This window comes from Juglans microcarpa x Juglans regia, chromosome 2S (genome assembly GCF_004785595.1).
Source record: "Juglans microcarpa x Juglans regia isolate MS1-56 chromosome 2S, Jm3101_v1.0, whole genome shotgun sequence".
Classification (NCBI taxonomy): domain Eukaryota; kingdom Viridiplantae; phylum Streptophyta; class Magnoliopsida; order Fagales; family Juglandaceae; genus Juglans; species Juglans microcarpa x Juglans regia.
The window spans coordinates 12,673,799-12,698,767 of record NC_054597.1 but is presented as its reverse complement, the minus strand read 5'-3'; the positions used below and the strand labels follow the sequence as shown (position 1 = coordinate 12,698,767).

The window sequence follows — 24,969 nt, the reverse complement described above, 5'->3', positions numbered from 1 at the left end:
GGTGGAGACATCACTGGCAGTCACCGAAACCACCGACACTGTCTATTGCCGGCTTGTTATTTCCTCCACCATGGAGCCACTCACATCGGCCACAGTGTGTACAAAGGAAGCACGGGGTCGACCACCATGAAGGTTCGCAAACCAGCCATCCGTGAGCTGGCAAGGCTGCCACAAGCCTCCACCTTCACCTCCGGCAGTTTCTATCTCCTGTAGGGTGTTTCCTCGATGCCGAGAGCCAACCACGCCGGCCACAACTTTGCGGGCAGATAAAATCAGTGCCAACACACAACATGTTCGTTGGCTCGGCCCCCCTGCGGAGCTTGTCGTGCCTATTGCCAGCCACCTCTGTGAGTGGCGAGGCACGACTCTGGCCACTGGGTCGAGCACTAGGATAGAGACGAGGGGGTTTCCCCGTAGGTATCTCGCCACCAAAGACCTAGGAGCAACACGTTATTGGCAGCTCCATCTGTCGACGACTCACCAGCCAACAAGGGTGTCAGCGACCACCACACAACTCGCTGGCAGCCTCCGTCACTGGTAGTCCTCTCCCCTGTCACTCTGCCTGCCGCATCACCCCACAAGCTGTCATCAACCGCACCATGCACGTTGTCAAAAAACAGAAGTCAATTGTCCATGTGCCTGCAGAACTGCCGCCAGCCACCACCTAAGACGTCACCTTCTTCTGCCCCGACAAGATGGTCCCCGACCACGGAGGTGTTGTTCCCCATCACTCCTCACCGCCATCACTGGCGCTCACCACAGGAGATCAATACCAACGCTGCTGCACGTTGCGAACTCTAGCCACTTAGAGCTACCAGCGGTGGCGTTGCTTAGAGGGAGGACATCAGAAAACGTCAAAACTCCTGTAACCGGCAAGAACGTCCCAGACCATGGAAACGTTGCTCACGCTTAAGACCCGCACCACTAAGAGGGAAACAAGACCCACGCCCTTGGCGAGTAACAAGACCAACGCCCCTTGACGAGCAACAAGACTAACGCCTTGGGCAAGTAACCAAACCAATGCCTCTCAACGAGCAACAGAATCGACATCTCCACCATGCAACCATACCAAGGTCTTTGTAGAAAGCATATGTGGTTCTGCCATTGCCTGTGCCAAGGCATGGCTACCCGTGGGCAGTGCTCATGTATCACCAGCTTTCACCACACATCAGTAGAAGAGTTTAGGTTTATAAATCTCAAACTTGTAATTTGTATTACAATTACCTATTTCGTGTTAGTGAAAATCTATCAGGATATGGTGCAATCAAGAAGGGCGTAGAGGTCAATAAACCCCATGACCCACTCAGCAACCAAGAACGGGTGTGGAGGTCAAAGAACCCCACGACCCACTCAGCAATAAAGAAAAGCGTGGAGGTCAAAGAATCCCACGACCCACTCAACAATTAAGAAGGGCATGGAGGTCAAAAAACCCCACGACCGACTCAACAATTAAGAAGGGCATGAAGGTCAAATGAACCCATGACCCACTCAGCAATCAAGAAGAGTATGGAGGTCAAAGAACCCCACAACCCACTTAGCAACCAGAAGAAGACCCTCGCCCCTCGACGGGCAACAAGACCCACACCACGTGGTGGGCTACAACACCAACACCCTTCGGCGAGAAACAAGACCAATGCCTTTCGTCAAACAACAAAATTGACATCTCTACCATGCAACCAGACCAAGGTCTCCGTGGAAAGCATATGTGGTTCTGTCATTGCCCGTGCTAAGGCATGGCTACCTGCAGGCATCACCCATGTATCACCAGCCTTCACCACGCTTTAGCGGGGTGGTTCAGGTTCACAAATCTTAAACTTGTACTTTGTATTACACTTACCTATTTTATTTTTTGTGAGAACTTCTTAGGACATGGTGCAACCAAAAGTCGAGTCACACACTCGCGGTGCAATCGAACGGGCGTGGAGGTTAGAAGATCACACGAGCCTCACCAAACGAACAGGAGTAGAGGTCAGAAGACCACACGGCCCTCTCCAAACGAATTGGTGTGGAGGTCGAAAAGACCACATGGCCCTCTCCAAATGAATTGGCGTGGAGGTTGGAAAAACCACACGACCCTCTCCAAATGAATTGGCGTGGAGGTCACAAAGACCACACAACCCTCTCCAAAAAAATTGGCATAGAGGTTAGAAAGACCACATGCTCTCTAAACAAATTGGCATGGAGGTCACAAAGACCACACGACCCTCTCCAAAAGAACAGGCGTGGAGGTCAGAAAGACCACATGACCCTCTCCAAACGAACGGGTGTGGAGGTCGGAAAGACCACACGGCCCTTTCCAAACGAATTGGAGTGGAGGTCACAAAGATCACACGGCCCTCTCCAAACGAATCGGCTTGGAGGTCGAAAAGACCACACTATCCTCTCCAAACGAATTGGAGTGGAGGTCACAAAGACCACATGACCCTCTTCAAACGAACGGACGTGGAGCTCGGAAAGACCACATGACCATCTCCAAACGAACGAGCGTGGAGGTCAGAAAGACCACACGACCCTCTCCAAAGATCGCCATCGAACTGGTGTGTAGGTCAGAAGACCACACGACCCTCTCCAACGAGCGGGTTACCTTCGGGAATGAGCTATTGTGCTCTACAACAGCCTCGAGTGGGTTACCTTTGGAAACGAGCCATCAGGCTCTACAACAGCCTCGAGCGGGTTACCTTCGGGAACAAGCCACTATGCTCTACAACCGTCTCGAGTGGGTTACCTTCGGGAACGAGCCACCATGCTCTACAACGGCCTTAAGCAGGTTTCCTTCGAGAACGAGCCACCAGGCTCTACAACTGCCTCAAGCAGGTTATTTTCAGGAACGGGCTGACGGGTAGTTCACTTAAGCGAGTGTTACTACTAGCGAACACCAACAACAAAACAAGAACACAACAACAATTTACACCAAGGGGCAGGAAATCCACTACTACCAACAAAAGCAAAAACGATCACAAAAATACACAACAGAAACCAATATACAGAAACAGTCACTCTTCGCCAACAATAAACAATCTCTCAAGCAAACATTCACACAGACAAACAAACACAAAATCGAGTTCCGCGCTCACACCTAATGTATCGAGTACATCTCCCACCTATCTCTCCAAGTTGAGCCCCTCACCGCTTGGCACGAAACAAATAGAAAACTAAGGACCGAACAACAAATAGGGATTGAACGGGAAACCAGTGACCAATTTTCTAAATTTATTTTGCATATTATTAACTTGAAGATTCTCAAGGCCTTCTAAGGCTTCTAAGCTACAAGAATTGCTCTTTTTTGCCGGTTACCTCCATTACGGTTGACGTGAATATTCCCAAGACAACCAAAAGGTCAAGCCACCAAAGGTCGAGCCTCGTTCACGGTGTAACCAACTGTTAACTAACAAAAAAGAAGTGAAGACACCCACACACACTAACTAGCATGGATCATCGGCGGGGTAGGGGAAAACAAAAGCAAGCAGGCGCCCACAAGCCAGCTGGATAAAAGGCAGGTACAGAGAATACAAAGTATTTAATGTCCCATGTGTCAGCATAAAGAAAATTAGCGGGCTAACTAGAATGAATATTTGAGCCCCCACAATTTTAGCTAAAAGATAAAGTCAAGAAGTGACTCAGACTCCTAAGAAGGAGATGACTCATACTCCTAATAAGAGATAGACTTAGACTCCTAAAAGGAAAAAGCTTCACAAGGTAAATTGAACTCTATTACTCCAAGGAAATAACCTCTATAAATAGCCTACAAGAGGTAACAAAAACTCAACTTGATTCACTTCTTCTCTACATACATTTACTCTCATATTGATATACTGATTTTAGCATCGAAGATTCCACAGGACAACCAGTGATGCCCCTTCATTTGTTGCAGGTGATTCATGTGGTTGGTGGTGTGAAACAGGTCCTTAATACTTCCAAAGGGTGATGAGATTAAGTGGATTATGCATGAATATAGAGTCAAGGATCCATCTCCAAGCAAAAGGTGCACAAATGGCATCAGTGTACGTAGAAGTTTTTCATCCTTTCATTTTATCACTAGAAAACTATTTTCTTAAGCAGCTTTGTGATCCTTTTTCCAACCCCATTGTACCATGTTTTAAGATTCTTGTATTATTCTTATACTGACCATCAACATTAAATCTTATACTGTGTTTTGTTGGATTCATAAAAAACAACCTATTAAATCCACCAAAACTCAAACTTTAATTAGGGTTCCTAACGTGGTAATTGATTTAACTTCTCTGCAAGACAATGACGAGGGGGATCATGAGCATATAGATCAGATGAATTCATGTTTGGAAGGTTCAATGTATGATATTTCCCACAAATCATTTTGAATCAAAGGCTCATGATTTCTCACATTTTCTCAGCAACCAAATAAAATTACCAAATCAGAACTTAGTTTATCTAACCTTAGAGAGCTACAAATTTCTTCAAGCGATGGAAGCTACAAATTTCTTCAACCGACAGGGGGATTTCGAAGAGATGGTGGGAGCAGGCTGACGGGGGTGGGGGGAGGAGGAGAGAGAAGAGAAGAAAAGAAAAGAGAGAGATCTCAAGCACACACTACTCAGAAGAACACAAAGTTGTAATCTGCTGCATGTGGGTCTTTTCTTAATATTGCTGAAAGTCATACGTGGCAATTGCTTATTCGCTGGTGTAAAAGAATAGGTGACACCTGACCGGTCTCAAGCGTCTCCCCTCTTATATATACCATTTACATACGTCATTTTCAAATGCAATTCTAATGAATAATGCTAGATAAATAATTATATTTGAAAGTTTTTACACTATGACATAATTTAATTTAAAAGATACATTTTAAAACTTAAATCTTAAGAATCAAATTATGTCATGTGGATAGTATGAGAGTGTAAAAGCCTTCAAACATCACTACTTATACTAGATACAGTCCTAAAGTGCCTAATTACATATTAACGCTTCCCCTCAAAATCCATTTTAACAAAAGTATTAAATAAAACTAACACCCTCGAAATATTTTTGAATAACTATATTCTAAAACCTCTATACTACACACCATTCACGTGATATAATTTAATTTAAAAAATAAATTTTAAAAATTGAATATTTTATCTTTTATCTTTTTAGGATTTTTTTTTTAATTCAAATTTTAAATTTAAAAAATTTTACCATTTTAAGTAGCTGCCACTTAATACGTATAAAGTTGGGCGTATATATAGTACTACTCTTTTAGAAAATTCAAAATTTCATATACTTGTGTTGCTGCTAAAATTTCCAAAATAGCCCCAGGTTTTTTTAACAGAGCTAAAAAAAATTGGGTTAACTGTAAAATCGGTTCATGAGTTTTTAGCTTTTTGCAATTCGAAACCGTAGTTTTCAATTTTTTTTAAATTGATATCTAAACTTTAAGAAACTAGCAAATTAGCAATTAGATATCCCTATCAATTTTTGGAAAAAAAAAAAAAAAAAAAAACTAGCAGGAAGGTATAATATATCAGTTTTTAATTGGTTGACAGGTCACATTAATATCCATGTCAGCCAATCGAAGGTTGACATGTGGCATACGGATGCCACGTGTCAATCTTGCGGTTTAATTTTTAATGATAAATTAACAAATATAGTTAATTGTGAGTTTATTGAAGTTCAGGTATCAATTTTGTAAAAATTAAAAATCAAGACTTCAAATTGCAAAATTGTGAAAAGTCAAGTATTGATTTTGAAATTAATCCCGAAGATTTCTTAAAAAACAAGAGTGAGCCCTAAGAATTTTCTACAGTCTAACAAATATATATATATTTTTAAAAAAACTTATGAAGTAAAACATTTTCTGTTCTTCCTTGCCTGTTGACTCTCGAGTCATCTTAATTTTTTTTCCCTTATTTTCTTGTGTGGTTTTTCTTCATTTTCTCTTAAATTCCATTCAACTTTTTTCTTTACTTTTATTTGTTTTCCCTCTTATCCACATCCAAAATTTAGAATATACCAGGTTTTGAGTTTTCTATTCGTAATCTCTCATAATCACTGACGTGCATCAAACATCTCTAAATTGATCAATATATCGATAACATTTTGTATCACAGCAGGAATTAGACGAAATGGAAATTGGAATAAATTCTCTCCATTGTATTTATTATTTTCTACTCATTCTATTCATTTCAATTCGTTCCTTCACACTTTGTTCATTTTATTCCTCTATGAACTCCCAAATGAAATATTAGGGTCTAAGACTTTCTAGAACATTGCTGATTTAGTAGGGCTGAACAAAACGGAGTCGGAGTCAAATTTTTTTTTTTTAAATTTCCAATCAGAGTCAGAGTAGGAGGTGTCACTTGACCAACTCTGACTCCAACTTTATACTCCGACTCTGACTTTGGCTTTGCCCTTCGACTCCGATACCGACTCTGAATCCGATTCTGTTATTGTATATAAATTATAAAAATATGTATTTATCTATACATTTATCATATATATTAGTATATATAGTTATATAACTAGAACTTGTATAGTTAAATTCAATAATATACTAATATGAACTAATTATTATAAAATAATATATTTATACTATAATATAAATAGACTAATGATAGTTTAGTATATCTAAAGATCATAGTATTACTATCATGCATAATCAAGTATAGAAATAAATTAGACGCCAGTATTTAAATAAGTCTAGTATAATAAATTAATAACATATATACTAATTTACTAAAGTATAATAACATGTAATACTAATATATAATAACATGTAATACTATAGGAGGATAATATATAATTATACATTACAGTATAAATCTAGTATAAAATAAGTTAGATATTAATATAGAAGTAAATTAACGGTGAATGATTTAGCTTTTGTTTCAAATTTTTTGGAAAAGTTGAAATTTGAAAGACCACAAAAAAATCATTTTTTAAAATGAGTTAAATATGAAGCTAAAAAAAGTCTAAATCTGACTCAGAGTCGAATTGGAGCTACACAAGTCAGAGTCAGAATTTAGATTTGAACTCCGACAAAATCGGAGTCAGATTCAGGAGAATCCTACTCCGACTAAGTCGGTGCTCACCCCTAGTTTTGAGGCACCATAGTTCTATCTTATTTCATGCTTATTTCTGGTTTAAAGGCTTAAAATTAAAATGCTAAACACACTAAGTCTTTCACATCATTGACAAATATATCTAACTTAAATTTTAATTTTGATTTATGATACAACTATTTGTAAAGAAAAATATTTACCACCTTTTAATCACCACCCCTGCGTAGCATTCAATGATAGGATGATAAGTAATTAATGATCAATAATCTTCCAATCATTTAATGCTACGTTAGAAAATAATAGAATAATAATAACAAAAAAGATAGCATGTAGGACTTCTGGATTGAAGTATGATACATCGATTTGTAAATCCTATGCAGCTAAACTTATTGGTTCTCTAACTCTTAATGACTTAAAAATAAAAAATAAAAATCTCCATTCAATGAATATGTTCTATTGTATTGATGGATAAGATTTGCAATATATTGCTACATACAGTCGTAGAGTATGTAAGTGTCATGCAATCGCTTTGAAAAAGAGTGGAGTCTACTATTAAAAAATTAATTTTTTTTCATGTGAGTTCGTATATATTTATTTTTTTCAAAGTGATTGCGCTGTACTTACACATTCATGACTGCAACTATCATTTCTTTATAGTTATTTTGGCAACAGGTTCTTTACTATCCGTACGCATTCTTAGTTCATGCACGAATTCAAGATTTACTAATAGTAGAACGTAAATAATAGTCCTTTAAAACCGTTGGTCTATCATCTATCAAATAAGGAATTTATTAAAGAAACCGAAGTTACAAGTTTCCTCATTCATTTACCAATCAATTATATAATAACTAAAGATTAAAAAAAAAACTGTGAAATTATCATTTTTTTTAAAAGATTAAGCTGATAAGAAGATGTACATTTAATTATTATATATATATGTATATTATATATTTTTTATATTGAGGAATCTCTTGTAGGTAGAACCCTTCGAACCCACCATTGTAAAATAAACCTCAGTCTCATGCACTGTACTCTCAAAAGTTACCCTATATAAAACTTGTTAAATCGCTAACTTTTCAACCGAGGTGTGATCCTAAAAGATTATTTGCACCCATGAAGTGTTGAACCTTAGACTTAGAAGGAAGTGATATCTCAAAATCAAGATCTTCACCACTTGGACCAACCTTTTGGGTTTGTATCATATTTTTAACACTAATAACTATGCAAGTGGTCAAAATTCAGACATTCTGAGTTCGATTTCATATTCCTACCTCGATGTGATTTTGCCATCATTTTTTTTTTCTTTTTTAAATACCATGCCTGGATGAAAGAAACTGATGGCTGAGTTATCCTGGAGAAATCAAAACCAAAAATCGCAAAACAGATGGGCAGATGCAAAGATGGCTGAGTTATCCTCGAGAAATCAAAACCAAAAATCGCAAAACAGATGGGCAGATGCAAATTCCTCCGATTTTGAAGTTACCTCACCACCTTTTTTGTTATTTTTTTAATTTTTTTCTCTTATCAAATGTATGGTATATGGATGATGAGTAGAAGAATTCAATTGTTTTAAGCATGAATAAAACCAAAAAAAAAAAAATTTAAAAATTAAAAAAATAATTAAATAATAAAAGAAATTGTGGTGTGTGTATGTGGGGCTTATGAATTGCCATGCTTTAAAAACAAACAATTGTGTGGAATGGCATTAACTCATGTTTGCCCAAGCACCCCCCAAGCATGCTTGCTTCCGTGGTAGCCTTCAAATTTGAAAGAACACCACCAATCTCTAACAAAATAAAAATTGGAAACCACAAAATGACACATCCAACAAAGTGAATCATTACATCCACAGAATCCAGCTTTGTACATGATGCTCACTACCCTATGCTTCCGCTGATGAGTACGAACAAAGATGAAGAAAAAGCTAAAATGAGATAACATCAAAATTCTTAATACTTACATTTAAATATCAAATAGTGTCCACATTAACAATCTCTTCTTCGTGCCCATCCACATCCACGTTCTCATTATCACCCTTATACTGCAAAACAAAGCCAAATCAAACAGCTCATACCAGGTGACCAGTAAAAAAAATTGAATAAAATAGAAGATACACGAGGTGTGCATGGGGAAAGTACATTCTAGGCTTTAATTTAATGCTGACAAGTTACTAAAACATGGGCACGAAGCATGAAATCAATTAAAAAAAAAGAGACGAGAAGAAGCAAATCTAATCTAATGCCCGATAGGGATTACAACGGCAAAAAGGACAAACCAGTGAATAACTATTCTGGCGGATTGGAGGAGGCGGGGGAAGTGGAAATGGCACACCCATGATGATCTCATCGGCGGGTCCTTTCTCAATTCCTGTAGTGGCAGTTTCAACCACTCCAGTTCTGTCCTCCAATTCAATTTCAACTTCTTCATCTTCTACATGAGCAGCCATGCTGGTTGGTGGTACCACAGGTGTTGACTCCAAACCCTTCATCTACATAGTTAATTATACTAAGGATTAGGATGAAAATATAATAATGAGGGTGCATTAACACACACAACTAGCACAGAGCATTAGCCCCAAAATATGGGCTGGGAGAAGAGAAACATTCGTTAACACTTTTCCTAGGTTACAACAATATTGAGATCAGACTTCTATTTATTTGTTTGTTTTTTACTTTTTGCTCCACAGGAAGGGGGGATGGTGGCATCACCCCCACCACCACGTGACATGAGCATGAGGGTTCTGGAACCATGCATGGAGTGAGTATAATGAGCGTACCACTTATACACCAGCTGCAGTGGTTCACTGCAATTAGAATTAGAGTCCAGCTAGGGTGCCGCCCAGTGACCGCTGGGCATGCTCCCTAGGCAAAATTTCCCTTCTCAATTTTTTTCATTTTTCTTATTCATATTTTTAAACATTTAAAAAAAAAGAATAAAAAAGAAAAGAAAAGAAGCCAATACACTAATAGTCACTTCCTTAATCAGTAAGTAAAAGAAAAAAATATATAAAAAAAAAAATTAAATGCATAAGCGGTCAAAATGAGGGGGCAAAATGAGACAGCATAGAAGCATTATTCTTAGAATTATAATAGAAGGTACCAGCTGTCAAGATATGGTGTAAAATTAGTTTTACACCCACTAATGAAAACTTGACACGTGTCCTACTATTTTCTAACAAGGCTTGAGATACACTGGATTATTTTTTATAACCTATTTAAAATGAAAAAAGAAATCTACCACCCCCCAGCATCTCGCTTTATGTTTTGATTTAATCTAATTGTATTTTTAAATTATTTTTTATCTTTTAAATGGATTGATTCTATATGAGTTTGCTTAATTGATTCTCCAATAAAAAGCCGATGTGTCAACTTTATTGGAGGGTGTAAAAGAGACCTGATTTACACCCAATATTGATTGAAGTTAAATTCCCTATAACACTGCTAAAAATAAAATATTCAGCTATTGAGCTAGGTTACCACGTATTCACCAGCTAAAGTCATTGAGAAGTGCTACAACCACAAAAATATCCAACAAAAGTAAACCCACAAATTGACGTGGATTCATATAATACATTAGATCTACTTTACAATAAAAATAGCTTTACAATCTAACGTACCATATCAAGCCATGTCAATTTTTGGTTTACTTTTGTAGGATCTCTTTGTGACTAAAGCATTTCTCTTTTAGTAATAACGATAAACGGAGCACCCAACGGAAGGCCAAGGTATTTCATTGGCAGCTGAGATATCTTGCATCCCAAAATGGAAATCACACACTCCACATTAGGAACATCCCCCACCAACACTACTTTTGATTTGACCAAGTTCACTTTCAACCTTGATACAACTTCAAAGCATAAAAGAAGAGCCCTCAAGGCTTGGATTTCATCATGTTGAGCCCCACAAAAAATTAGAGTGTCATCGGCAAATAATAGATGGGACAAGATGAGAGTGCCAGTAGTGGCTTCCCCCACGGCGAATCCAGATATGAAACCACCCTCCACAATGCCCGATATCATCTTGCTAAATGCTTCCATCACAAAAAAAAAAAAAAAAGTAACGGAGATAGAAGGTCACCTTGTCTCAAGCCTTGTGAGCTTTTAAAAAAGCCTTTCGGTGAGCCATTCACTAAAGCCGAGAAGCAGGCTGTAGAAATACAATGACAGATCCAAGTACACCATTTCACACCAAAACCACATCTCTCGAGCATGTAAAGCAAGAATATCCAATTGACATGATCATAAGCTTTATGTCCAGCTTGCACAATAGCCCCGGCTCTCCTGACTTGAGTCTACCATCTGGATATTCATTAGCAATACATGCCGAGTCGAGAATTTGCCTACCTTTGACAAAAGCATTTTGAGGCTATGATATTAACTTATCCATCACCTTGCTCAATCTATTTGCCAAAACTTTGGAGAGAATCTTGTACACCCTGCCCACCAAGCTAATGGGACGATAATCACTAACCTCTACAACTCCCGATTTTTTTGGAATGAGCGCGATAAAAGTTGCATTAAGGCTTTTTTCAAACCTCCCACTTTCATGAAATTCATGAAGGACCCCCATTACGTCTTCTTCGAGCACTTCCCAACATGTTTGGAAAAGTCATAGAAAATCCATCCGGGCCTAGAACTTTGTCACCTGCCATGCTTTTCAAAACTCCCCTGACCTCTGTCTCGTCAAACGGTCGTTCAAGCTATTCAACTTCCTGCGAGCCGAGGACGTCGAAAGTAAGCCCATCTAATCTTGGTCTCCAGGAGAATTGTTCTGAGAGTACATTCTCATAATATTTTACAACATGATTAGAGATCTCATCTTGGTTTGAGGAAGTCACCCCATCAATCATCAGTGTCTCTATGGCATTGTTTCTTCTATGTGAATTAGCTAATCGGTGGAAAAACTTGGTACATTTATCCCCTTCCTTCAACCATAGTGCTCTCGACTTTTGTCTCCAAGATATTTCTTCCAATAGAGAGACCCTTTCAATATCCATTGTCACTTGGATTTTGCGAGCTCTCTCCTCTTCAAATAGTTCTCTCTCCTCTTCCACTCCCTCCAAACCTTTGAGTTCCTTGAAAAGAGTATTTTTTTGGCCTCCCACATCACCAAACACGTGCTCGTTCCATACCTTCAAAACTTTCTTCAAGGACTTCAATTTGCATGCCAAGACATAACTAGGTTTTCCATAGAAGTGATAAGAAGACCACCACTGTCTTACTTTGTCAAGAAATCCTTCTGACTTCAACCACATATTCTCAAACTTGAAGTACCTTGAGCCTCCGCGGAGACCTCCACAATCAAGGAGGATAGGAAAGTGATCTGAACACAACCTGGGGAGTCGTTTTCGAATGAGATCTAGATAGTGTGCTTCCCATTCGGGTGATACTAGATATCTATCAATCCTTGACCAAGAGGGGAGTTCTCGGTTGCTAGACCAAGTGAAAGAGCCACCTGCAAGAGGGATATCCAGTAAATCATGTTCAAAAATAAAAGTAGAGAAATCCACCATAGTTGGGTTAAAACTAGAGCCACCCGATCTTTCACTCGAGAAGTGAGTGACGTTGAATCGCCACCAATACACCAAGGTAAGTCCCATATGTTACTTAGTCCTGACAACTCATCCCATAATAAACTTCAAGTACGATCTATATTTGGGCCATAAACTCTAGCAAAAGCCCACCGAAAAGCGTCTACAACATTCTTAAAGGAACAAGCCACCGTAAAATCCCCTAAACATTCCTCCATCATTTCCACCACCCTTTCATCCCACATCACTAAGATGCCACCCGAGTCCCCTTGGGATGGTAGGTAATGCCACCCCACAAACTCCTTATAATGCAAAGGGGAATAAATTCTAATTTCGTTTCGTTTCTTGCAAACATACAATGTCCACTCTCCATTTACATAGCATGTTTCTAACTTTGAGGCGCTTTCTCTTCTAATTCAGCACCCCTTACATTCCATGAAACAATTTTTAGTTTCATAAAAAAACCTCCATTTCCCTTCCCTTCGGTCTTCTACGGTTAGAGCTCTTCTCGCTTACTCCAACATTGACTGTCCAATCAAGCCTTTTTAATTCTCTAGCTTTCTTCTTAGAAGAATTGAGCTCCCTAGACTGTCCAGCCTCAATTGCTGCCAAGAAAACTATGAATTGGTCCTCAGTCTTCACACAAGATTCCCACACAACTTTGAATCTCTTTTGCCTTGTGTAATACCCAATTTGAGGCATGAATGTTGCTACTGTTGCTTGGGTGGATAGATACCAGTGGAGCCGGTTCTACCCAGTGAGCAGCTGCATTGACCAAAGGACTTGCTTGTGCCTCCCCCAACTGGTCTGAGTCATGATGTACCATCTTCAAATACTCTCCTTGGCCCCCAGTCGAGTCAACCACTACCAAAGCATGGCCTGGAATTTCTTCCTCCCCCGTAATACACCCTTCGCAAGTCCACTCCACTCGTTGAACAAAACCGAGCTCCTTATACCTTCGATTTCCATGATCGGCACTGTCTGTGAAGAGATCAGAGTGTTCCCGTCGACTCCTAAGTGTCGGACGGACATTTCTGCTTTAGAACCAAGCTCCGTAGCTATTGTTCTTATCGTCGGCGCCGCCACCACGGTAGCCTAGATGTCAACCGCTGGTTCGCCCTCAGTCGACCTTGTCTGTGATGTCCCCGACCTGAGTGACGTCGTCTCCGACGATGTTGTTGCAGCTCCAGATGTCAACCCGATTTCGAAGATCGGGTGACTTGGAATTTTGACCCGCTATTGCTGGGCCGGATGGTCTGTTGTGTCCATCTTCATTTTCTCTTTCTCGGCCCATGTAGCCCTCCTTTCTTCTGTGCCCAACTTATTTTCCTGAGCCTCCCTAGACCTAGCATAATGGGCTTGTTTCCCTGTCTCGAGCCCAAGCCCATATCCTGATTTATTTTGTGGATTAAAACATTGATTCGCCCCCTCAGTTCAAATAGTTCATCTCTGATACTCAGATTAACTTTCTTTGCACCTCACCCCTTGAACAGAGAGCCTTCATCCTTTCCTGCGTAACTGTCTCTGGCTTTCGACACAATAGCCAACTTCTCTCTCCTCTTCTTCTTAACGTTACCTTCTATCTCCTTCAAAATACCCATACTACCCTTCGTTCCCTAGTTTGGCAACCCTACACTTCTCATCTCCTCTGTTTTCCTGGCAACTCCTCTAATGGCTGGTGCGGCACTAGTTACTGCTTCGGCGTATGATTTGTGGGCAACTCCACCACTTGGAGCTTTTGTGCACTTGTTGTTCGAGAGTAACAAACCCCCTCTAATCCTTCTCACCAATTTTTCCCACACTACCATACATCGCACGAAGCTCCATTGCCATATTCCTCGAACCTTTACCATCCCCTTCTTCAGGGATGATGATGAGGCTTCTCCTTCCTCCGTCTCTGTACTGTACTATGGTCAGATATCGACCATAGTCGTTAGAGGTCAGACCAAAATTGACAGACCTTTGTGCTATGTAAGCATTGCTGCCTGGACTGGATGTTCTGATGAATTCCTTATTACCTTCCGAACGAGAGCATTCATCCAAAGTCTGCACAACCCAGTTCATTGTTGGGAGTATCGATTAGTCACCTTCCTTCCTCTCTATATGATGCGCAATGCTCGACTTCCTACGAATGAAATCTCAAATGTCTTTAATCAGGACTACCTTCGAGCATTCCATCCTTACAATAATACACCTCTCTATTATCGACCAGGAAATGCTAGTGAATCACCAGCCATAGAACAATCGATGTAGCTTAGGATATAAGTGTACGGAGAGAAAAATCCTAGAGGTAAATGGTCAAAATCTTCTGGAACATCTGTCACTGTTTGGAAGAATTGGTTTCAAGTGATCTGAACACAAAGCCATGACAATACACGGTGCAAATTCATTCCTATGGAAGAGTACTTGGAAGACAAAAGTTTTTTGAATGGACAGCTTCCTTGGGGAAGATCATCACTCTAGACAATCTAAGGAAACGTCGCATCATAATCTTGGATTGGTTTTGTATGTGTAAAAAGAGTGGAGAGTCAATTGATCATCTACTACTATATTGTGAGATTGCCAAGACATTGTGGAATGAAGTTCTTGCTCGGGTGGGATTAGCTTGGGTGATGCCGAGACGGACACTAGACCTCCTTGCTTCTTGGAAAGCTATCCAGGGTAACTCTCAGATTGCCTCTATATGGAAGATGGTTCCAATATGGTTATGGTGGCGTATTTGGAGGGAGAGGAACGAAAGAAGTTTTGAAGATCAAGCACAGTCAACGGAGAAGCTTAGAAGTCTATTTTTCAATACTTTACTCCATTGATTGATTGTAATTGATTTTCATGGCTTGTCATTTCATGAATTCCTTGTATCTCTAAATTAAGCACGCATAGGCGTTGCTCTTGTAATGTCCCGTATACTTGGGTTTTTGCCTATTCTTTTGATCAATAAAATCTTGTTTATGAAAAAAAAAAAAAAAGTAATAATGATGAAACCCCAAGGGGTTGGCCTAAGTGGTGAAGGTCTTGCTCTTGAGGTATCACTCCCTTCAAGGTCCAAGGTTCAACATCTCATGGGTGCAAACAATTCTTTGAGGCCACATCTCCTGGTGAAAAGCCAGTAATTTAACCAGTTTCGTATAGGAAAACTTCCAAGGGTGCGGTGCACGGGACTGGGGTTTACTCTGTAGGGGTGGGTCCAAAGGACCCTACATTGGAGAGGTTCCCCGACATAAAAAAAAATTAAAAAAAAAAAAGTAATAAGGATAAAATTTGCAAAGACTAATCAAACTTGGCATTCACACCTGTGCAATATCTGGAGGTAAAAGTGTGTAACTTTTTTTTTTTATATAAGTAGGTAAAAGTGTGAAACTTAAAACTGCACATCAGCATGTATTGCTGGTGGCTTCACTAAAGACTTTTCCATCTTATGTAAAGTAACTAATTAAAGTTCCCATTAAAGTTCCCAATCAAAGATGAAAAAGGTGTACCTTATATGCAGTGAGGATGCTAGCAGGAACAGTTTTTCCTCGTTTATGCTTGCCTTCATTTGCAAGGCTCTTAGTACTGTCATTTCCATTGTTCATTGCCTTAATTTCGTTACCTTCATTTAATTGAACAGGTTGCAGATTCCACCTAGAAAGCTTCTTGGATCTGATTGTTTTCTCCGGATGTCCTACTTTTGTTAAATCAGCTGGATCACCGGAAACATGTCAGCCTCAATACAAAAAGTACAAATATGATACACCTATGCCACTAAATGGTACAAAATCAGTAATAACCATTCAAAGCTTGGCAAGAAAAGAAAAAAGAAAACACATACTCGCAGACAACAAAAAATAAAACATCTAAAATAAACTTCTCCAAAACAGAGTAACACAATAAAAACAAACAAATATGACACAAATGGACAACCCAGCCGCCATTTTATATGAGAACTCCATATACTAAGTGTTGTTAAGTAGTTTCCCCACAAATCTTTTACTACATTGTTTTCCTATGTTTAGGGAAGTAGGCACTAGTACAAGTTGAAAACTGCATCATGACATGTACATGCTAACTCTACAACATAACAAAGGATTAACAAAAAGGTAAACACCAACTGAACTAATGAGCTTCAGCACACCAGGTCAATGATCTTTAGAAAGAGAAGCAGTACCACAAGTAGAGTGTATATCCAAGTCTAAGTTGGAAACAAGTCCATTTCAACAAGAAACAAAATCTTCTTGTCCCATTCAATGAGGAAGCATGTCAAACATATAATGAAATCTTCTTATATGTTGCAAATTCAATGATGAATTATTGAACAAATCTGGCATTTACAACCAGTTCCTAAACAAGTGTCATTCCTCTAAGACTTGGAGAGAGAGAGAGAGAGAGAGAGAGAGAGAGTGTGTGTCTCATTCGCTTTCCATCTTTGTCATCACATACATTGTTCATGAAACTTTCAAGAGCACTAAAGTAACCTGGACTTTCCATATAAATCACGGCATGCTTCTATCCATTATTGGCTTCTGGAAAGTACTAGTTGAATCATCGTTTACCATTTTGACCAAATAGCAAGAACACTTGGCAATATTTAGCAAGAAAAACATAATCCGGGACAGAGAAAAATGAATGCTGTAAATTCTAATTACTCCACAGAATCAATGCATGAAAGAAGTGTTAATTAAAATACACCTTGTTTTGGTACTTTAGAAGGATCTCGATTAACACAAAGCCCTTTCTTGCCGGAAGAAGCATCATTCTGCAGCTCATTGTGTGGAGTGGTTACAGGAAAACCACCAGTTTCTCCATCACTCACAATATTTATGGAATCCTCTTCATTGGCAACATTTCTAGAAATATCTGAACCAAGCTGATCTCCCAACTTCTGAAGTCGCACTTGTGATCTATAATTTCAAAAAAATCAACTAAATTGCAGAAATATAAAAATCCAATGCTTCAGATTAGAGAATAAGACCAAAGTTTGAATGCTTTAATGCACAGAAAGAACCAGAGAAATAGCATAAAGTATTTGCCTCTTCAGTTCATCTTGTATACGTGAATGACGATTCTGTGCCTTCACAAACTTCTTCATTCTTGAGGTGATCCTGGATATCCAATTACCCCCCACAGACACAACACAAAAATAAATAAATTAATTAATTAATTAAAAGGGAAGAGGGAAGCAAGAAAGGGATCATGAATTTGCAAGGAAATCAGTAATTCCATCTGAATACCTTTTACATTCATCTTTCTCTTTGTATAATTGAACCTGAAGCTCTTGAATTCTAGAAGTCAAACTATCTGCTTCTTGGACCCTCTCTTCCAAAAAGACCTTTAGACAGCATGCATCAGATGTCAAAAACAAAATCTCTATATTGAATTAGATAAAAAAAAACTAATACCAACAGAAATGAACATATCTTCCTAAGAGAGAAAAAAGAGGTGCATGGGTTCCCATCACTGTATGTTTAGAAGGCCGTTGATATAATCATGGTCTTCCATCACAATTAAATGAACTATGAACAGCATAGGAACATCATATATTGTAATAGATTATGAACCAAATTTGTGTGACAAAATTAACTGCCAATAAGCAGAAATGATATAACAAATAATCAACATGAGGGGTAACATTTTCACACAGTAAATACAAACATTTATATATGTTTTCTGTGTGTCTGTGTGCATGCTCATGTGCATGTCCGTGTAGTTGACTAATAATTTTTTTTATCAGTATGTAGTGGACCAATAATTAACCGCCAAAAGGATGAATCTGACCCCTAGTTGAAGTTTCCGATTCTCAAGCACGTTAATATCCAACTGCATTTTCTTTAACTGCACATAATTCCCACAAATCAGAAAATAACATTTTTAGATGAGTAAGAAGATTCTAAGCAAATTCAGGATGAAGTATAAGACCAAATTTTAAACCTGCTCGTCAAGAACATCCCTTGGATTGGTGGACACGGTTTTTCCTTCTTTAACCTGATCTTCAGTTCCCTCAGAGATTCTCAAACTTCCAGAAAAATCACCTTGGCCATCAAAGTGCTGTTTCTTCCTACGTTTTCTGGAACAAATAGTTTTAACACATACACGTGGATTAATATGAAGATGAAAGGAGAGAAAAGAAAAAATCTGTAGTATTTTAGTAAGAATCAGTAGAATGGTTCACAGCAAGAGATAATTGCATTATCTTTTTGTTGGTGGTAATATAATAGAGGACACCATCTTAAACACACTCATATATGTGTTTTAAGGAGTTCATGATTACTCACCTTGTTCGTTCAAGTGACATGGAAGAGCTATACTCTGCAAATACAATTTCCACCACAGTAAGTTTTACCAGATAATTATTAATTAAAAAAAAGTTTCACATGTTGAAAGTAAAAGATAAAACTATAACTATGTTAATAGATTAATAGTAATTATAGCATTTCAATAAAAAAATAATAATAAATAACATAAACTGAAAAGCAAAATACCAATAATCTCTCACATGTAGGCAATGAAAATATATACTACAATTTAGAAAACAAAGAAAGTGAGGAGTTTAAAGGATATTATGTCTGACCACGAAGTTTTTGTCGACCTCTTGTATCTCTCACTGGTGAAAACCTTTGTGGTGGAGAGTGCCTTCTACCAAGCTTATTCCTCAAGTCACTACCATGATGGTCCCGCCTAGCTGCAAAAAGAAAGCAAAGAATTTCCAGTACAGAAAAACATGTCAATATCTATTAATCTCTAAGGAAAAAGATGTAGAAGACTCTAAATCAATAATGAGGCTAAGCTTACCATTACATGGAACAACAAGAGAAACATAATAAGGAACATTACTAGTGCCTTCGTGCCAGTCTCAAAAGGGCCATGTAATGAATAGACGTAATAAAACCCATTTTGAGCTTATAATATTGAGAAAACCTTTGTATATCATGGTGGAATTGAACAAATTAGAACTGATATCCCCATCTTCTGGTTGAGCAATAAGATATAAGCAGATAACGAGGCTAAGGTTACCATCACAAGGAACGGCACGAGAAACACAATAATGAACAATATTAGTGCCTCTTGCCAGTCCCCAAAGGGCCATAGAAATCCATGTCGAGCAATAAGACAAAATCCAATGAGAAGATACATCACTGGGATAATCTTCACACATCAAAGTAGCATCCCATAAAGACAAGTTGGCATCCCTGTCATGGTGACAATTAGGATATATAAACAAAATCTGAAGGGTACAGATTTCTTTGCCCTGCCATATGATGATACGATAATAATTTATCGAAGAGAAATAGAATTTAATATTATCTCCAATTAAACTGCATTTTGATGGACCAGAGAAATCCCATCGCGAAATCATTCAAGCAGAAGTAACAAATGAACCAAAACAATAAGCTTCTCGAATAACTAACTGCAGAAGTTGCTTCAACAAGCATTTCCCTTTGTAGTTAACATGGAAGAAAATATAGGCTGGTCCTATGAGAAATACTTTGATGATTTGTAGGTGCATTATAACCATGATAAAGCTCTCCATGTAAATACCACAGTCATCGTTCAGATAAAACAACCACCCAACCAACCAGCACAATCCGGTCTGAAGAAGAAAGCCACTAATCTTGTCAGTTGCTGTAAACTTTCCATATTTAATGAAACACCCCACTGCTATTATTACAACATGTCCCTAAATAAGACATTTTGATAGATTCTTGTCACATAGTGCCATGCCGCATGACATAAGCCCTCTTGCTCTGGCTTATACAGAGTTAATTGATAAACATAACTGTCACCATACAAGTATGCCGAGCCATAAATTTTGCACAGGAAAGCAAAAATTATATGGTTATGGAATTCAAGCCAACTTTCTATAGACCAATGCCTGTATCTATACTCTTACACATATTATATCTTCTTTTTTTGAACAATTGAACATTTATGAAAACATTATATAATGTGTACGAGTATAGATACAGGCATAGGTCTATATAAAGTTGGCTCGAAGTTCATAATATGATTACATATGATTACCTAATATGATTGCAAGTACATGATGAATGGAAAAGAATGGAAAGATAGCGAAAATGGATTGTGGAATAGTTGCTTATGAACCTCAAAACAGCATATCAAAAGTACTTGCACTCATTACGTAATCATATTATGTAAAAAGGCAACGGGATGCTAATATCCTTTAATGCGCTGCACCATAAAAAGCGAAATACAAACATAACCGCACTTTATCCCCCTCCCCCTCTCTAAGTTTCAGGTAAAACACACTAAAATAAATTAAAAAAACTGATGCGTAACGATAATACGATATTAGAGATGCAATGCAGTCGCAAATTCCAGAAGCATTGATACCAATAAAAAACCAAAAAATTAAAAATCAATCAATTTAACCAACAAATCGGAGTAATTAATCACAACAATGAAGAAACGGAAGATTTACCAGAATAGGAGCCGGAGACTCCCCGGAGCTCCGAGTTGCCGTGCGCGAACGAGCAACTATGGCGAGAGCAGCGGCCCTTCTGATACAACACGCACAGCTTCGTCTTGAATAATTTCCTCTCAACCATGTTGATATATATATTTTTATATTTCGAACTCGGAGAATCCCTTAGCGAGACGGGTGAATATGAAAAATAAGGTATGAAACCAATGAGAGTTTTCCTAATTAAGGAAAATCATTGGCGCTGACAATAGAATATTATGGATAAGAGAATTCCTGCAAGAGAAAGTAGCCCTACACTGTAAGTTTTGGGGTTCAAAGAAATCAAGAACGAAAGAAGGACAAGGTTGGATGCTGAAGCCAAACGTACCGTCCAGATATTCGGTGATGAAAAAGTATCAAGCCCGAGCTCAGTCTTCGATTTACGCTTTCTTGGGTACAACCCAACCCAACCTTCACCCATTTTCCTCTTTTTAAAGAGGACTCCGAAACACCGCAAACATGGATTTTAACTCACCATTTTATCTGTTATAAAAATAAAATAAAATAAAAATACCATTTCATTGAATACTAGTAACACTCTAAAGTTATGTTTGGATATTAAATTGAGTTCAGTTGAGTTAAATTCTTTATGAATAGTAATAAATTGAGTAATAAATAGAATTATCTGAGACTCATCTAAACTGAGTTTAAAATGTGTTTAGATGTTAAAATGATATTAGTATTCTTATAAGAAATTAAAAAAGGTTGTGAGTCTTACATATAAAGATGTTTTAAATTGAAAAAAAGTTATGGGTCCCATGTGTAAAAAATTTTTAAGTTGTAATGAGTTTAATAATTTGAGAGTTGAGTGTTTGGATGTTAGACTCAGTTTAAAATTAGATTAAACTCAGTTGAGTTCAGTAACCAAGCGCAACCCAAATGAACTAGTAACTAGCCTATTCAATAGTTTGCTCGGTATTCGTCCGATTAAACTCAAGTCGAACTCAACTCATGGAAAAAATTCACCCGTGAAAGTAGATACATGTTCGATTAATAAATGACACATACCCGACAAAACTTAACTCAACTTAGCTAAGGCTCGTTTATATCCGAATCGACTTGTTAGCTTGACTCGATTAAAGCTCATTCATATATCGATAAATATACACATATACCCTATGTATATATACATATAATATATATGTATTAGCTAATAATATATGCATAACATTTTTATAATTAAATATATAATATATAACCTAATTATTTATGTTTATATATTAAATATACTTCATAGCTATATTTTATAATTTATACAATAATTAGTCGATAAGATTTAATAATTTCATATATTAGTATGTAGGAACCATATATGAAATAGATATATGTTATCATATTATGTGTATGTATTAATAATTTCTGTAGGCATATAATATGTTGTTATTATGGATAAATATCAACTAGTTAGATATTAATTATTTATAAATTTATAAAATCTTATAATTCAATAGAGATTCTACTTGTTAGTTATACAAATTCAATATTAAATTTTTTATTTATCTAATTTATTAATTATTAAATCTTATTTAAAAAAATAAACAATTCAAGCAGAGCTCGAGTTCAGCTTGACTCGAGCTCGTTTTTTAGACAAGTTTGAGTTGGGAATTTAACTTACCGAGTTGAGTTTGAACAAAGAATAAATAAAAATCTCGAACTCGAGCCCGAGCTCGACAAGCTAAAGACTGGCTTAACTCGGCTCGGCTCGGCTCAATTACAGCCCTATAACTAGCTTAGAATCAAACCACATATACCTACACAAAAGTGCACGGCATCTTGAGGATGACCATAGGAGGTAAAATGCTCTCCACCTCGATGAGCAATATGAGGGAGCATGAAACTCGCAATCTCAACGAACAATGTAGAAAGGGAAAGTGCTCGCCCCAAAACAAGTATTATTGTGGCGCCTCGTTCTTCATGAAAGTCTAGGCGAGGATATGTGTTGGCCAACACCCAAGGGGGAATTGAACCAGACATATTTATCTATGTAATCGCAATAGAAATTTAAGCATAATACGTTGTGGTGTGGCTATTAAATACCAAAATACTAATCTTCATAACAAAAAGGGGCTTTTTTCCCTTCACTAAATCTCAAGATGTTACATCATCCAAATGTACATAAAGTTTGTTGCCTTAAAGTGGTAGACAGAATACAAGTAGTCGCCAAACTTCATTGTAATATTATAACAGAAGGTACAAGGTAACTATGGCGATTATTGGTCTCCGTATTTAGGACTCGGGTGGATTTGACTCTTTTTTATCAGGCGTCATGCTAGGATTTGGATCTGCATCAAAATCTGTGGTTCCAAAAATGAAACTATTGGTAGGTTAGGCCACTAAGACAAGATTGCTAATAAGAGATAATGCTACCGAAGATGCTATGAACACTTTCATAAAAGGCTGGACAGACACGTATATGAGTGGCGAGGAATCACCCTCACTTTTAATGCTACGTGCATCCTCAAACATAGCGAGGAGTCACCGTCTCAGATAACACATGTATATACATACGCATGGCGAGGAATCATCATCTGGAGACGTTGCCCTCTCTTTTATGCAAAATACAGAAACACATCGTATTAATATGCTAAGAAATAATCTGTCTCCAATATAAGTATAAAACCTCAAAAAAATCAGTATTTGCCCTATTTCACCACAAGAGTGCTCATTACATAGATATTCATCACTTGTGTCGGCTTGATCCAGCATTTCGGATATAAGATTCTTGGCCCTCCGAGTACTTTCTTTGTCTTGGCAACGTTCCTCCTCTATCCATCGTTGTTTGGCCTCTCTCATCTCCTTCTTACATTGTTCTTCTAAGAATCAATGACTGATTTTAGGTGGCATGGCTACCCTCCAAGTGGTTCTCTTTTCTCACACCATCTCGTCTCCCAAGGCTTATTGATGTTGAGTTGGAGATTAAGAGAAGCAATGACCAATTTATGGTCGCGTCATTCCTCGTGTATTGTTCATCTTACCTCTACTTCGTGCATTACAGCTCACAGTTGCGACTTGAATAAATATGGGAACTACTCCCGCGTGTTCTGCTCACTTTTTCATATAAACTTCTCGTTTCCCTCATTTTTCCACTTCACTTTTACCAAGGGTATGACCTTAGATCTCAATCTCTGCTCCTTTCTATCTAAGATGCATACCGACCTTTCTTCGTATGTAAGATTCGGTTGTAACTGAACTCGATTTGGTTCAATTTCCCGGGGCTATTATTTTTCAAAGCTTTTACTAAGCGAGGTATCGTGCAACACGTTGTGAATACCTCTGTATTCCACAAGCAACAAAATCGGATACGCCCCTGGGGCCGACTTTTCCCATTATTTGGTGTGGTCCAATGTATCTTGGTCTCAACTTTCCCTTTACCCCAAGTCTCTTAACACCCTTGATTGGGGACACCTTAAGGTACACTCAATCACCTTTTTCAAAGATTAACTCCCTACTCCTATTGTCGGTGTAGCTTTTTTGCCTAGGGCAATAGATATCCTTACCCGTATGAGTTTGACTTGTTCTATCATTTTCTGAAGAATCTTCGGCTCAAGTAACTGGGCCTCTCCTACTTGGTCCCAACATGTAGGCGACCTACACTTCTGTCCATATATTGCCTCATAATGGGCCATCTAGATAGTTGCCAATAACTATTATTGTACGCAAATTTGATAAGTGGGGTGTACCACTCCCAAGGTCCCTTGAAGTCTAGTATGCACGACCTCAGCATATCCTCCAAGGTTTGGATGCTCCTCTCTAATTATCCATTCGTCTGGGGGTGGTAGGCACTACTGAATTTCAGTTTTGTGCCCATCGCCTTTTGTTAACTCCTACAAAAGTGAGATGTAAATTTAGGGTCCCGATCAAATACTATAGTCTCAGGGACTCCATGTATCCTCACCACTTCCCATATGTACAACTGGGTGAGTTTGCTCAATGTGTCCGTGGTAGTGATCAATAAGAAGTGAGCACTCCTCA

The 24,969-nt window shown here is 38.2% G+C and overlaps 2 protein-coding genes across 6 annotated transcripts; both read right to left on the bottom strand.

Moving 5' to 3' along the window:
• Positions 1–8,829: 8,829 nt before the first annotated feature.
• LOC121253279 (zinc finger CCCH domain-containing protein 40-like) lies at positions 8,830–21,233 on the bottom strand. Of its 5 annotated transcripts, none has more exons than XM_041153281.1 (12): positions 20,956–21,096; positions 19,530–19,705; positions 19,087–19,197; positions 18,791–18,824; positions 18,447–18,582; positions 18,294–18,350; positions 17,750–17,847; positions 17,549–17,620; positions 17,208–17,419; positions 16,019–16,221; positions 9,289–9,501; positions 8,830–9,054 (listed from the first exon to the last, which is right to left on the bottom strand). In XM_041153281.1, the coding sequence occupies exons 2-12, from the start codon at positions 19,669–19,671 to the stop codon at positions 8,983–8,985; spliced, it is 1,350 nt and encodes a 449-aa protein (XP_041009215.1). In that variant the 5' UTR covers positions 19,672–19,705; positions 20,956–21,096; the 3' UTR covers positions 8,830–8,982. The 5 variants fall into 5 exon arrangements, with proteins under 5 accessions (XP_041009215.1, XP_041009218.1, XP_041009216.1 ...); XM_041153284.1 differs by lacking the exon at positions 19,530–19,705 and adding an exon at positions 20,002–20,106 and having other exon boundaries at positions 20,956–21,095; XM_041153283.1 differs by lacking the exon at positions 8,830–9,054 and adding an exon at positions 9,152–9,183 and having other exon boundaries at positions 9,273–9,501.
• On the bottom strand, positions 11,466–15,314 carry LOC121253280. The gene is made up of 2 exons (XM_041153286.1): positions 13,499–15,314; positions 11,466–13,451 (listed from the first exon to the last, which is right to left on the bottom strand). Exon 2 carries the CDS (start codon positions 12,609–12,611, stop codon positions 11,712–11,714), a length of 900 nt encoding a protein of 299 aa, XP_041009220.1. The 5' UTR covers positions 12,612–13,451; positions 13,499–15,314; the 3' UTR covers positions 11,466–11,711.
• Positions 21,234–24,969: the final 3,736 nt, after the last annotated feature.